A 15,205-nucleotide genomic window follows, 5' to 3' on the forward strand; every position below is an offset into this window, starting at 1 on the left:
GGAAATGGCAACCCACTCTAATATTCTTGCCTGGGAAATCCCATGAGCAGAGGAGCCTGGCGGGCTACAGTCCATGGGGTGGCAAAGGAATTGGACGTGGCTTAGTGACTAAACAACAGCATGGGTCCCCAAGATCATATATAGGTTAACTGAGTCTCCAGGAAAATTTCCAGGACTTAGCATGGAGTCATATTGCTGTGATTCACTGCAGTTGAAAGGATAGAGTACAGTCAACAAGAGGAAAAGGTACCTGGGGTGAAGTCCAGGAGAGACCAGGCACAAGCTTCCAGGAGCCCCTCCCCTTGGAGTCACACGGATGAGCTGAATTCCTCCCTTGCTGAGTTGTGACAACACGTGTGAAATGCCATCTACCAGGGGTGCTTGTTAGAGACTCAGCATCCCAGGATTTCACTGGGGGCTGGTCACATAGGGGAGTAAATAGATGGGGAAACAGTGGAAACAGTGGTAGACTTTATTTTTGGGGGCTCCAGAATCACTGCAGATGGTGACTGCAGTGAAATTAAAAGACGCTTACTCCTTGGAAGGAAAGTTATGACCAACCTAGACAGAATATTAAAAAGCAGAGACAAATCACAGTGAGAACATCACTACTGTAATGCTTGGCTCCTGATGTTTCTTATTTCCTCACTATCAATCTGAGACCAGTAATAAATATGACATGTTACATTGGGGAAAAAAAAAAAAAGCAGAGACATTATTACTTTGCCAACAAAGGTCCGTCTAGTCAAGGATATGGTTTTTCCAGTAGTCATGTAAGGATGTGAGAGTTGGACTATAAAGAAAGTTGAACACCGAAGAATTTGAACTGTGATGTTGGAGAAGACTCTTGAGAGTCCCTTGGACTGCAAGGAGATCCAACCAGTCCATCCTAAAGGAAATCAGTCCTGAATATTCATTGGAAGGACTGATGTTGAAGCTGAAACTCCAATACTTTGGCCACCTGATGAGAAGAGCTGACTTATTTGAAAAGACCCTGATGCTGGGAAAGATTGAAGGCGGGAGGAGAAGGGGACGACAGAGGATGAGATGGTTGGATGGCATCACCGACATGATGGACATGAGTTTGGGGAAACTCTGTGAGTTGGTGATGGACAGGAAGGCCTGGAGTGGTGCAGTCCATGGGGTCACAAAGGGTCGGACATGACTGGGCGACTGAACTGAACTGAACTGGTCTCCTGGGCTCCTTCAGCCTGGTACACACCTATAGTCGAGACTTTCGGGGGAAACCCAGTTAGTGTTAGTTGCTCAGTCATGTCCGACTCTTTGTGACCCCATGGACTGTAGCCCAGGAGGACAACTAGTATCAGCATAAACCACAAGCACTGTTCATACAGGTAGCACAGGCACAGTGAGTTGCTCTTAGTTCCAGGTGTGCTGGATACACTCCCCAAATCCAAGGTCCTAGATGCCAACCAAGGGCCACCTTCAAGCAGACTCTCCCAGGACAGCAGTCAGGCCTGCCTGTGAACTCTTCTGCATGTAGGTGAATCGGAATGACATTTTATGTCTCAGTAGCAATGCTGTGAACCAGAAATGATGGAGCAGGGTCTCGAGAGCCCTGAGGAAAATTATTCCCAACTTAGAGCTGTGTCAGGGAAGTGTGAGTATAGCGTTTTCAGACATTCGAAGCCTCCAAAAGTGACTCATCCCATCCCCTCTTTCTTGGGAAGCTGCTAGAGATGTTGCCCTACCAAAATGAAGGCATAAACTGAGGAAGAGGAAGATGTGGGGTCCAATACGAGTGAGGCAGAGGTGAATGGATTTCCTGGATGATGGAGAGGGCAGGCCCTAAGTCATGGCTCTGCATCAGACCTTGAGGGGACTGGTCGGGAGAGGAGAAGACCCAGAGGCCCTGGGAGAGAAACCTTCAGGGCAATGAAACTGATGAAAGCGCCTGGCCTCATGGAAAAGAGAATTACAGAGGGAGAGAGTTTGGACCAGTGGAAAAATATGGCAATTAACTCCAGGAAAAAAACAGAAAGTTGTGTGGGAAAAAGCAAGCAATCGAGGCTTGTCTGTCAAGAGCATTCCCATAATAACAAACATGGAATGCTTATCCGGCCAAAATGATGACGTAATTATTAGAGGGATGGTGGAGGCGCTGAAATTATACACTGGCAGGGGGAGGGGAATGGTGAGGTAGGGAAAGAGGCTAAATGTGAAAGAGAGCTAAATCTTCATCCTCTATGGTGGGAAGTCCATATGTAATAGGAAGTATGTAAGATTGAAACTCCAGGAAGTAGCAATATAAGCGTCTTATTGAAAGACACAAAGTTTTAATAAAATTCACAACAGAAAAATCCATTCGGGGAATTGAAAGTGAGTGCCTCTAGGGAACAGGACACTGGAGGGAGGTGGAATTGGGAAGTACTATTGTTGATAATGATTTGAGCCTCTTTTAATCACTGACAGAAATACAAATATTTAAATTTTCATTTAGATATACACTGCAAACAAGCACAAGAAGGAAGGGAGGAAGAGAGAGGAAGGAAAGGAGGTAGGAGGACGAGAGAGAGAGAAGGAAGGGCGAGAGGGAGAGAGCTTAAAAGATGGACCGGCACGCTGTCTCTGCCCTCGTCAGGCCACCTCTTCCCAGTCCAGGCTCCACCCTTCCCAACCCTGAGCTCCTCCCTGGAAGACCAGCGAGGAGCAAGAATCTGGGAGACCAGGCACAGATTTGGTGCTTAGCCTGGGTCCAGAAAAGTCAGGACTGCTGAGGTCAGGTGCCAGAGTGCCCTGGAGACTCTGCACGTGTTGGAGGATGATGAGAACAATAAACTTCCATCCCTCTTAAGTCCTGCAGCTCATCAAGTCTCAGAAGTTTCTGAACAAGTTGGTGATCCTGGTGGAAACGGAGAAGGAGAAGACCCTGCGGAAGGAGTACGTTTTTGCTGACTCCAAAGTAAGTGACCACAAAGCCCTAGGACAAACCAGGAGGGGAGTGACGGAGGCACAGTTTCTGAGGCTTGCTGTGTGCCAGGAAGTGGGTACTGGGTACCGTCAGCTCGCTCAGCTCTCACACCCACTTCCCACCTGAAGCCAAGCCCAGAAAGGTGGGGGGATGCATTCCAGGCCAGCTAGTAGCCCCATCCTCTCCCTCTGCCACCACGCCGGCCTATGAAAGAGTGCCTCCTTTATCATCCACGTCTTACCAGCCCTGAGCCCCCTTGGGAGGCTTTGAACTTCCCTGGGATGTGCCCGGAGGCCCTCAGAGACACCCCAGATTTAAATCTGAGTCTCAACCAGCACCCCCTCCATTTCTACACTTGCCCCCAAGCAGAAGTGAGATTCCCTACCAGGTCTGGCTGCTGGAATGAGAGAGGGGTGGGCTGATGGAGAAACCTGGGATCTGGGCGTTGTGGGGGCATCTGTACAGACGGAGTCTTTGTGACCCGAGCTCCCGCCTCACACGTCCCAACCAGGTGCAGAAACCCAGCCTTGCAGCCCTGCTGTTTATCCTGCAGCGTCCGGCTCCACTGAGCCAGGCACGGGGCTCCCAGCAAGTCAAGGGTGGCTGACTGTGTCAGCCCCGCGGCGGAGGGACAGGGCTCCTGGCACGGGCCCACGGGGACTGCCCCATCAAGTGCTGGGACCCGGCTCTGTCTACCTGTGTGGCAGGGGTGAGCTGGTAGAAGGGAAGTGGGGGCTCTGGGGGTCCCAGAATTGGCTGAGAGGGTGAAAAGGGCTGGAAGGAGGTTTGAAAAGGGAGGAATGACAGAGAAGGAACTGGGGAGAAACAAGGAAGTGGGGGCCAGACAGGTGGGGGAGGCAACATGCTGGGCACATGGGCAGAGGTCCAAAACCCACTTCTGCTCATGGTCATGTGCTCGGAAGATGAGGCACAAGGGTAAACCGAGGCACATAGTTCTGAGCTGCCCCTAGCCAAACGCAGATTTCCCATAAAGACAGCATCACAATTCTCAGTGAGCAGCTTTCTTCAGCGGAAACTTAGATTTGTAATTAAATTAGATTGAATGATAGGAGATTGCCACCTACAGAGGTCTGAGACAGTCAAATGTGGCTAATTTCACATGGTGCAGCCTAAAACTCTGGGGTGCACTTGGTTACTCTGCCTCCGCTATTGAACTATAAGCCATGAGAGGGCCACATCCACTTTGTGCCCTGCTGTGTACCAGGACAACAAAGTGAAGGCTACAGGGAAAGACAGCCTTCATGGGGTCTTTTCTTTCTCATTAGTTTCTTTAGTTTAAATTTTCTTTCATTGCATAAGTAATCTAATTCTTATTGGTAAAAAATAACTGATACAAATAAAAAGTTTAAAATAGAAACATTCATATACATTAGTTATCCTTGGATTCTATCTTTCAGGATGATTTTTGTTTGTTTTTTTCAATACAAACACAGTGGTGCTGTTCGTAGCTTTCATCAATTGGCTTTTCATGCTAAACAATGTATCTTGACCATCTACCCTTGTTGATGAAGTGTTTTTGCACCCACATTTTTTTAAATCTATGGTCTTCTAGCCTATGGATGACCCATGAGACAGTAATTTACCTCCTAAGCCTGGACAGGAAGGCCTCTAGGATTTTCTATGTTGAAACACTTGCAGCAGCACCCACGAGGTGGTCGGGTCTTCGCAGGGTCCCTGGTTCTTTCCTTAGTCGGGTCTTGCAGAGGAAGGGTGGGGTCAGAGAGAAGCCGCTCTCTTAAGACCTCGGGCACGTATTTCCAGATGGCTCTGCTGGAAGTCGGCACTGATCCGCGCTCCCCCCAGTTTTCTCGAAGCTGACCAGTCCTTTGAAAGTGTCATGTGCAGGGAGGCGGAGGCCTTTCTGAGTCTGTCTGCCCTTCAATTCCTAGAAGAGGGAAGGCTTCTGCCAGCTCCTCCAGCAGATGAAGAACAAGCACTCGGAGCAGCCGGAGCCCGACATGATCACCATCTTCATTGGCACCTGGAACATGGGTGGGTCTGCCTGCCGCCCTGCCTCCCGGCTCTGCCCCCAGGCTCTGCTTTGCTGCCTTGGGCATCCTCGTCTGTCCGCCCCACCCCCAGCCCCTAGATGTGGGTACCCATCCTGAGACCAGGGGCAAAAGAAAGGAGCGCTGGGATTCTCAGCTGCCGAGTGCAGCTGAAAGGGGTTACGTAGTTGTCAGAAATGGAAAGTTTTAGGTAAAGAGTGTGAATATATAGGTGAAGGGGCCCTTGGGCACCTGCCAGCCTTGGGCAGCTCACCAAGGGGCTTTAGGCCTGGAAGAAGGAACCTCCTCTTTGATTTGGGCTGCCAGATTTATTGAGCGAGAAAGAGAAAAAAAGATGATGCCCAGCTGAATTTGAATTTCCTGTAAACAACAAATTATTTTTTAGTATAAGAATTTAGCTAGAAATACATACCTGTGTGTGCTCAATTGCTCAGTCTGTTCGACTCTTTTGCTGCCCCGTGGACTATAGCTGACCAGGCTCTTCTGTCCGGGATTTTCCAGGCAAGAATACTGGAGTGGGTTGCCATTTCCTACTCCAGCAGATCTTCTCGACCCAGGGATTGAACCCATGTCTCCTGGCAGGCGGATTCTTTACCACTGAACCACCTGGGAAGCAGAAATACATACTAAATATATATTATGCTATATATATTTATATATTAATATATTCCAAATATAATATCCTAAGTACATTAATATACTATGTTATACTGAATATAATTACTCTAAATAATTATTTAGTATAACAGTTCAGTTAGCAGTGCAAATATACACCAAATATCCATTGTACTAAACATACATAGTATATACTCAGGTGCTAATACACATTTTTATACTAATATGAATTGTAGCAAGTTATTACTTAGTTTAAATATTCAGTTAGAAATTTTTAAAAATTAAGTAGATACAGAAGTTCCAGTCAATTTAAATTTTAGATAGTTACTACACGGGACATACTTGTTCTAAAAACTACCCATTGTTTATCTGAAATTCAAATTTAATTGGGCGTGTCTCCCCCTCTGTGGTCTGGAGCAGAATCAGGGCCACCCCCCTCCCTATGCAGTAGACCAGTCTCCTGGGAGGAAGTGGCTGAGCAGCAGGAGTGGGAATCTGAATGAAAAAGCCACACGGGACCCCTGGCCCGTCACTGGGTGGAAGATGGGCTGGACTCAGGGAACTCAGAAGAGCTGCCCCCGTCCCTGCACTAGCCTCAGCCTCCCCAGGTCTTCAGGCCCAGAAACCCGAAGAAGGGTTTCACAGCCGCGTTCAAGTATTGGGTTGGTCAAAACTCTCATTTGGGTTTTACCAGAACAAACTTTTTGGTCAACCCATCAGAATGCTGGCCTAGTTCCTGTGTCCCTCACTCCCTGTCGGTTGTTTCTTATTGGCCTCCTGAGTCCCTCAGCTCTCACACCTGGGGTTTCATGCACACGGGCGTCCAGCCCTTTCCCCTGTTTCCTTCTGCAAGCATGGAAGTATTTGATTTGGCGGTGCACCGTCCAGGTGAAGAGCTGCAGGCACGCCCTTCACACGCCGTGGAAGGAGCTGACTAGGGCAGCGTGGGAGGGTCTCCCCGGGCAGAGACCACCAGGCCCCAGGGCTTATGTTCCCACCCTGAGCCACAGCGGGAGCAAAGGTCAGGTCACTCCAGTTCTTGGCTTCTTGGCAGTTGTGAGCCAGGATGGTTATCTCTCTGGGGGAAAAAAAAGTTGACTCAACCTCCAAGAAGATTTTGGGGGAAATAAATCTTTATCATTGTTTCTTTATTGAGCTGTTTCGGCTCAGTTTTTGCAATGACAGTGGACATGGGTGGGGCGTAGGGGCTCCAGGCTCTTCAATTCCTCTGGCTGACTCCTGCATGGCCTCTCTCGGTCTTCGGCTGAGAGCTCTCTTGTGCAATGAGGGCGTTGCTGTCTCCTAACTGTGGGTTAGAAGGCTCCATCCTAAACCTGTCAACTGACAGCGCTGTCTCAATGGAGAGTAATCTCAAGGCCTGTGTCCCAGTGACCACTATAATCCCAAAGACTAGGACAGTGGCTGACGTCTGTGCTATGAGTTCAAGTTGCTACATGGAATCTTTGGGTGTTTCTAGCCTTTGAAGCTTAATGTTGTCTTTACAAATCAGTGTAACATCCTGGGACACGATAGTACCTAGCTCTGTATCAAAGGTATTTCATTGGGTGGCCTGACGGGTTTTCAGTGACTATGTGACCCCCCTGCCCCCTCCCCATGTTTCCCCCACGTCTGTTCTGACTTCTCCTGATGTACCTTTGACTCACTCGGTGTTGGGTTTTGCTGTTGAAGGTAACGCCCCCCCTCCCAAGAAGATCACGTCCTGGTTTCTCTCCAAGGGGCAGGGAAAGACGCGGGACGACTCAGCTGATTACATCCCCCATGACATCTATGTGATCGGGACCCAGGAGGACCCCCTGGGAGAGAAGGAGTGGCTGGAGATACTCAAACACTCCCTGCAAGAGATTACCAGCATGACCTTTAAAACAGTGAGCAGTGGCCACGGCCCCTGGGTGGGACGCCAGGGCAGTGGGCTTGGCAAGTCGGGAGCATCTCGGGGGCAAGAGTGTGCTCAGTGGTCCCCCTGCCATCCAGGGCCAGAGAGGGTCACCTGTATCCAATAATTAATGGTGTCCCTGGGCATTGCTGATCACTGGGGTCGTCCCTCTCCCTTGCCCGAGCTTGTAGGTAACCTTTACTTCCTTGAAAACTCGTCAGTGCTGGCCCTATCTTTTAGACATTTTGCATCATTTGTAAGCATCCTTAGGGGTCCCCTAAAGTGTAGGAATGACCAGCAGGCCGCCCCACACCTGGGGGTGAGGGCTGGGTGTGCAACTCTTGCTCTGGGGTCAAGCACTGAGTCCTGGCCCAGAGTCACAGCACTGTCCTCCCCACCAGATCGCCATCCACACCCTCTGGAACATCCGCATCGTGGTGCTGGCCAAGCCGGAGCATGAGAACCGGATCAGCCACATCTGCACCGACAATGTGAAGACGGGCATTGCCAACACACTGGGTGAGCTGGGGCGGGAGCGAGCGCGCTTCTGCCACACGCGCATGTCCATCCTGTCTGGGATGGGTGGCACTCCCGGCCTCCAGTGCTCTGGATGGTCCTCCCAGGCCGCGTGCATGCGGGGTCTACCCCAGTGCTTCTGAGGATCTGGCAGAACGCGGTTCTGACTCAGCACCTCTCAGGAGGAGCCTGACACTCCTGTGTTTCCGATGAACTCACAGTGGTGTCAGCGCCGCTGGCCCACAGGCCCCATCTTGAGTGTCAGGGATCAAGGACAGTTCAACAGCCGTGCTCTGAAGGGTCAGGTAGTAAATATGTTAGACTCTTCAGTCCACGTGCAACTTCTCAACCCTGCTGCCATCACACAAGAGCAATTGTAGACAGCAGGAACTTGGAAGAGCATGGCCATGTTCTAGAAAACTGTATCTACAAACAAGGCGGGGGCTTGATTCAGCCACAGGCTCTAGGTTGTGACCCCTGGTCTAGATCTAGACAGACAGGTGGAGGTGGAAACGCTGGTATCAGTAGGACCAGTAGGACCAGTCAGGCTGCTTCAGAGAACTGACACAAGTGCGGAAGGCTGCATATGTATGTGTGTGAGTGTGTGTGTGCCTGAGTCTGTGTGTGTGTAAGAGAGTATGTGGAGTCTGAATGTGAATGTGTGTGTGAGTTTTCTGTGTCTTTTCAGTCTGTCCATGAGTGTGTATTTGTGAATTTGTCAGTCAGTGAGTGAGTGTGTGTGTGAGTCTGTCTGTGTCAGTGTGTCTGTCAGTCTGTGTGTGTGTGTCAGTCTGTGTGCGAATGTGAATCTGTCACTCTGTGTGTATGAATGTGAGTCTGTCAGTCTGTGAGTGTGAGTCAGTCTGTGTGTGCATCAGTCTGTGGGTGAATATGACTCTGTCAGTATGTGTGTATGAGTGTGAGTGTCTGTGAGTGTGAATCTGTGAGTGTGTGTGTGTCTGTCAGTCTGTGTGTGTGAGTCTGTCTGTGTGTGCATCAGTCTGGGAGAATATGACTCTGTCGATCTGTGTGTGTGAGTGTGAGTCTGTCAGTCTGTGTGTGAGTCTGTCAGTCTGTATGAGTCTGTCTGTGTATGCATCAGTCTATGGGTGAATATGACTGTCTGTCTGTGTGTGTGAGTGTGAGTCTGTCAGTCTGTGTATGTGAGTCTGTCTGTGTGTATGCGTCAGTCTGTGGGTGAATATGACTCTCAATCTGTGTGTGTGAGTGTGTCAGTCTGTGTGTGCGCGTCAGTCTGTGGGTGAATATGGCTGTCAGTCTGTGCTTGTGAGTCTGTGTATGTGAGTCTGTCTGTGTGTATGCGTCAGTCTGTGGGTGAATATGGCTGTCAGTCTGTGTATGTGAGTCTATCTGTGTGTATGCGTCAGTCTGTGGGTGAATATGGCTGTCAGTCTGTGTGTGTGAGTCTATCTGTGTGTATGCGTCAGTCTGTGGGTGAATATGGCTGTCAGTCTGTGTGTGTGAGTCTATCTGTGTGTATGCGTCAGTCTGTGGGTGAATATGGCTGTCAGTCTGTGCGTGTGAGTCTGTCAGTCTGTGTATGTGAATGTGAGTCTGTCAGCCTGTGAGGTTGAGTCTGTCAGTCTGTGAACGTAAGTCTGTCAGTCTGAAGGTGAGTCTGTCAGTCTGTGTGTGTGTCTGTGAGTGAGCCTGTCAGTCTGTGTGTGAGTGGCGGGGAGTGCATGGGGGCAGGTGCACCCACACAGGGGCTGTGGGTGGCAGTGAGGGTGAGGCCGACGATTTCTGGTGCTTGGCGTCAGGGACAGGACAGAGCCCCAGAGGTGACAGGAAATAGAACTGCCGCCACTGAACGTGAAAATCTCCCTCAGCCTTTCTGCTGACAAACCGCAAGCTGCCCGCGACCACACCCACTTGTCCGCCTTCCTTCCTGTGGCAGCAGCTGCCCTGCCCTGCCGCCCACGCCCTCTGCTGCCCAGGAACCCGCTTCTAGCCCTCGAGCCCCTCTGCGGGGCTGCCCGCCCCCTCCACCAGCCGCCGGCCACAGCCTGCTCAGACCTCCCATTACAAGACAGGACCACCCTCAGCGGGATGGAGCTGACTGTGCCCCCAGCCCCACCCAGCACGGTGCTGGGCCCCCAGGCTCCTGTCTGCCGCACACAGGGGTGCTCCCACAGCTGGACAGACAGACTGCCAGCGGGTTGGTGGGGAGTGAGCATGCCGGCAAAGAGACGTGGCAGGGGGTGGGGGGCTCCAGGGGCTACTTGAGGTGGATGGGGGTCTAGGGGCCTCTCTGAAAAGTCAGAGAGCTGAGGAAGTGTCCTTGTAAGGGAGAAGCATTCCATGTGGCAGGAGCAGCAAAGCAAAGGCCCTGTGGTCGCTGGGCTCAGCCTTACAGGGTGACGGGACAAGGCCAGAGAGGCGGGCAGCAGGCCCGGGCAGTCTTGAGTTTCATGGTTCTCAGAGGGCAGCTTAGAGGCGGGGATTTCCCACGCGCCAGTCTCTGCTTCCCTCCCCTCCTCTTCTCCTCTGGGGCCAATCTACCCCTATTTCCCTCCCCTGAAATGGCTCCCAGCCATGGTTAGCACAGGGCAGGAGTTCAGTGGGTGCTGGTTGACAGGTGGAAGAGCTGAGACCTCCTAGAGGGTGGACCTGGGGCAAGGCTGTGTGTCATTTAATACAAACACCCTGTGGGGGCAGGGACTATCGTGAGCCCCACTCACAGACAGGGCTCTGGAGGCTACAGTGATGTTCCCAAACCTGCCCAAGGCCCTGTGACAGGGAAATGGTGGGCAAGGACTTAAACCTAGGCCCCAGGCTGGGGAGAAAGCTGACAGGAGGGGCCTCCTGGGGGCAGGGGAATCATCGCCAGGGCAGAGGGGAGAGAGCCGTGGGTTAGGAGGCCCAGCCTGGCTTGCCCCCAGGGCCCTCTCATTGTCCAGCCCAGACAGAATGTTAGCCAGCTGGGTGGTTTTACATTTTGAGTACTAAATTAAAGGAAAAGGAAACAAGGAAAGTCAATCTTAACAATATAACATATAAAAAAAAATCATATCAATATATCATATTATGAAAGTGAAAGTGTTAGTCACTCAGTCGTGTCCGACTCTTCACGACCCCATGGACTGTAGCCCGACAGGCTCCTCTGTCCATGGAATTCTCCAGGCAAGAATACTGGAGTGGGTTGCCATGCACTTCTCTAGGGGATCTTCCTGACCCAGGGATTGAACCTGGGTCTCCTGCATTGCAGGCAGATTCTCTACCGTCTGAGCCACCAGGGCTCATACATTCAAAATATTACCATTTCAATGAATATTCAGTTTAAAGGTTTATTAAATATTTTACAGTCCATTCTTCTACTGAGGCTTAAAATTCTGTTGTGTCTCATACTCACAGCCCATCTCAGTCAAGACCAACACATCTCATAGCTACCATGATGGGCAGAGAAGGTTCCCAGACTTTGGCATGTGTCAGAACCACCTAGAGCAGGGCTGGTAGACTTGTTCTCTAAAAGGCTCAGTTCAGTTCAGTCGCTCAGTTGTGTCCGACTCTTTGCAACCCCATGAATCACAGCACGCCAGGCCTCCCTGTCCATCACCAACTCCCAGAGTTTACTCAAACTCATGTTCATCGAGTCGGTGATGCCATCCAGCCATCTCATCCTCTGTCGTCCCCTTCTCCTCCTGCCCCCAATCTCTCCCAGCATCAGGGTCTTTTCCAATGAGTTAACTCTTCGCATGAGGTGGCCAAAGTACTGGAGTGTCAGCTTCAGCATCAGTCCTTCCAATGAACACCCAGGACTGATCTCCTTTAGGATGGACTGGTTGGATCTTCTTGCAGTCCAAGGGACTCTCAAGAGTCTTCTCCAACACCACAGTTCAAAAACATCAATTTTTCCACACTCAGCTTTCTTCACAGTCTAAAAGGCTAAATAGTAAATATTTCAGACTCTGCAGGTCATGCCGTCTGTGTCATAACTACTGGACTCTAAGAGCATAGCTGTGTTCCAATAAAATGTTGTTTATAGACTCTGAATTTCATATCATTTTAATTTCATATCAATTTAATCAAAATATTCTTCTTTTGATTTTCCCCCAACTATTTAAAAATGCAAAAACTGTCTGGACAGTGTTGGCCTAACTCCCGGCCAAAAGGACTTGTTAGACAGGTATTTCTGGCTCCCACTCTCTAAGTGAGTGGACCCTGGGAGCAAACCCTGGGAGATGGTGATGGACAGGGAAGCCTGCAGTGCTGCAGTCTATGGGGTCACCAAGAGTTGGACATGACTTGGTGACTAAACAACAACAAACATGTAATATATTTAGGGCTTCCCTGGTGGCTCAGTGGTAAAGAATCCACCTGCCAATGCAAGACATGCAGGTTTGATCCCTGAGTCGGGAAGATCCCCTGGAGAAGGAAATGGCAATCCATTCTGATATTCTTGCCTGGGAAAGCCCATGGACAGAGGAGCCTGAAGGGCTACAGCCCAGCCCATGGGGTTGCAAGAGTCAGAAATGACTTTGCAACTGAAAAACAACAACTCCCGAAGCTCTGATTCAGCAGATCTGGGGCAGGGCCTGCGACGTCCACTTGCAACAAGTTCCCAGGTGGTGCTGCTGCTGGTGCTTGGGGGAACGCACTCAGAACCCCGGGTCTCAGTGCAGGTTTTGGCCCCTCCGGGAGGCTGGGGTTTGCTGGTGCAAGGTCAGCCCCACCCCAGCCGCCGGCTCCTCCTCCTACCTCTTCTTCTCAAGGTTTCGGAGTATTTCTGATGGCCCTGCTTGGGCCTGTGGGGAAACACACACACACACACACACACACACACACACACACCTGCTTAGAGGGCGATGCCAGGATGACTTACACCAGCAGCTTCCTCCCTTGGACCTGCCGAGAACCCCAAGGCTGCCGGCTGTTCACCCCGTTTTCTTGTTGTCCTGGAGGACTCTTACCCCCCACCCCAGTTCTTATCCCCTGCCATCTCTCACCCTAGACGAAGCTGCTCTTCTTCCTTGGCCTCCACTTTTTCCCACGGCTGCTCTCTCCTGATGTGTGGCGTGGCTTCACCCTGATTTCCCACCTCTTGGCAGCTTTGCCTGTCGGGTGTTCTGACTTCTCCCTTCTCCCCTCCCTTTAGGGAACAAGGGAGCCGTGGGGGTGTCGTTCATGTTCAATGGAACCTCCTTGGGATTTGTTAACAGCCACCTGACTTCAGGAAGCGAAAAGAAACTCAGGTAATGGAGCTCACTCCCCGAGAGCAGCTATTGGGGTTATTTGCCCAGATAGACCTCAACACCTAGACCCCGTAAGCCCTCGGCCGAGCCCTGCCCTGTTGGCCTCTAAGGGCTTTTCCTGTGGTCTCATCAAAGGGACCTGTGGCACAGGGGTGTGGGTGAATCTTGCCTAGGGGACAGAGCAGACACTTCCTTATGTCACTAACCAGAGACATCCAAACACCACTCCGCTTCTCAAGAGGAAATCCTCCTCGGGGCACTGTCACAGGTGAAAGCCCGATTTGCCTATGGTGGCCCAGTCATGCAGAGTCATTGAGAAGGTTGATGACTCTGAGTCCCTGCAGAGCGGATGCTCCCGGGGCCCTGCCCTGCATTCCCAGTTCAGCCCAGGGACCACATCAGATTGGTAGTTGCAGGAGACTGAAGTCTCACTTCCCCACATGTCTCGCTCTGACTTCCTGGCCCATGGCGTAGGGAACCCACAATCCCGTGCTAAGCTGGCTGCTTTTTCGTTTCACTAGGCGAAACCAAAACTACATGAATATTCTCCGGTTTCTGGCCCTGGGAGACAAGAAGCTGAGCTCCTTTAACATCACTCACCGCTTCACCCACCTCTTCTGGCTCGGGGATCTCAACTACCGCGTGGAGCTGCCCACCTGGGTGAGGGGCTACTTGCCCGGGGCCGGGGCTACACGGGACAGGCTCCCTTGAGCTGGCTCAGGGCGGAGGGTCGTGCGGACACACAGACTGAGCTGGGCCAGAGTGGCCACTCCTCTGGGACTCGACACTGTTCCAACTATGGAGCCACTGCCTTTCTTTCCCATTGGCCTCTGCTCAACCCGGGCTTCCCTGATAGCTCAGCTGATAAAGAATCCGCCTGCAATGCAGGAGACCCCAGTTTGATTCCTGGGCCGGGAAGATCTACTGGAGAAGGGATAGGCTACCCACTCCAGTATTCTTGGTCTTCACTGGTGGCTCAACTGGTAAAGAATCTGCCTGCAATGCGGGAGACCTGGGTTTGATCCCTGGGTTGGGAAGATCTCCTGGAGAAGGGAATGGCTACCCACTCCAGTATTCTGACCTGGAGAATTCCATGGACTGTAAAGTCCATGGGGTCGCAAAGAGCCGGACACGACTGAGCGACTTTCACTTTCTGCTCACACCTACTTCCCACACTCCTGTTCTGGCCACCCCTCCCTACCACCTCTCTGCCACTCCAGTGCCCTAGCTGACCAGCAGCAGCCTCTCAACTCACCGGTCCCAGATCCCAAGGAAAGGCTGAAATCTGTGGGGACCAGCTCAATTTTCTCCCCACATCATGGGTCACCAGGCAGCCTGAGGAAGACATTCCTGAAGCTGGACGCCCATCCAACGAGCAGCAGTCAGCGGGGGCCCCCTGGCACAGACGGCCTTGCTTCCTTGGGGAAGGCAAAGGATTCCCTGGGAAGGAGTGGACTGGCGTGGCCCCTGGACATGATAAGAACGAGATGCGGTCACTTTTGTGCTCCTGAAAGAGGGGGCAGGGGCCAGGCCTGGGAGCAGAACCATGCCTGTCTGCTCCCTGTGTAACAGGGGTCCTTTGCGCTGGTGTCTGTGCAGGGGGAGGGGACAGTGGAGACAGACCTGATTTTACAGTTGAGAGCACAAGCAGCCTGAGAGGATGGCCTTGGGTTGGCCACAGATCTCTGACAGTGGGATTGAACCTGGGCCTTGGGGCTCTGCTCCCGGATGCTTTCCCAGGCATTCCACATCCCGCACCTTCTGGGCCTCCTGCTACCACAGCGGCTCTTGGCCCATCTGTGCCCTCCTCACCCTCCTCAACCCCTCCCTCCCTCCCAAGATGCTTCTTGAGAATTCCTCCTCTCCCCTCTGACTGAGCAGGCAGAGGGGATGGGGTAGACAGGGGCCCCATAGATCCTGACCCTTCCCAATTAGGGACCATCCCAACCATTCACTCCCCAGAGGGTCAGCCCAGTGCATCTGCCAGAGTGGATGTGTCATAAGT

At 51.7% G+C, this 15,205-nt stretch overlaps 1 protein-coding gene across 1 annotated transcript in view; it reads left to right on the forward strand.

Annotated features, from left to right (window-relative positions):
* The window catches only part of INPP5D (inositol polyphosphate-5-phosphatase D), a 153,735-nt gene that overhangs the window by 106,931 nt on the left and 31,599 nt on the right, over positions 1–15,205 (forward strand). Inside the window, exons 10-15 of the mRNA XM_061122482.1 lie at positions 2,817–2,923; positions 4,843–4,945; positions 7,267–7,463; positions 7,873–7,990; positions 13,104–13,200; positions 13,722–13,860. Of these exons, the coding sequence (XP_060978465.1) occupies positions 2,817–2,923; positions 4,843–4,945; positions 7,267–7,463; positions 7,873–7,990; positions 13,104–13,200; positions 13,722–13,860 (761 nt within the window). The remainder of the gene's footprint in view (positions 1–2,816; positions 2,924–4,842; positions 4,946–7,266; positions 7,464–7,872; positions 7,991–13,103; positions 13,201–13,721; positions 13,861–15,205) is intronic.

This window comes from Dama dama, chromosome 20 (assembly GCF_033118175.1).
Source record: "Dama dama isolate Ldn47 chromosome 20, ASM3311817v1, whole genome shotgun sequence".
NCBI classification, from domain to species: Eukaryota; Metazoa; Chordata; class Mammalia; order Artiodactyla; family Cervidae; genus Dama; species Dama dama.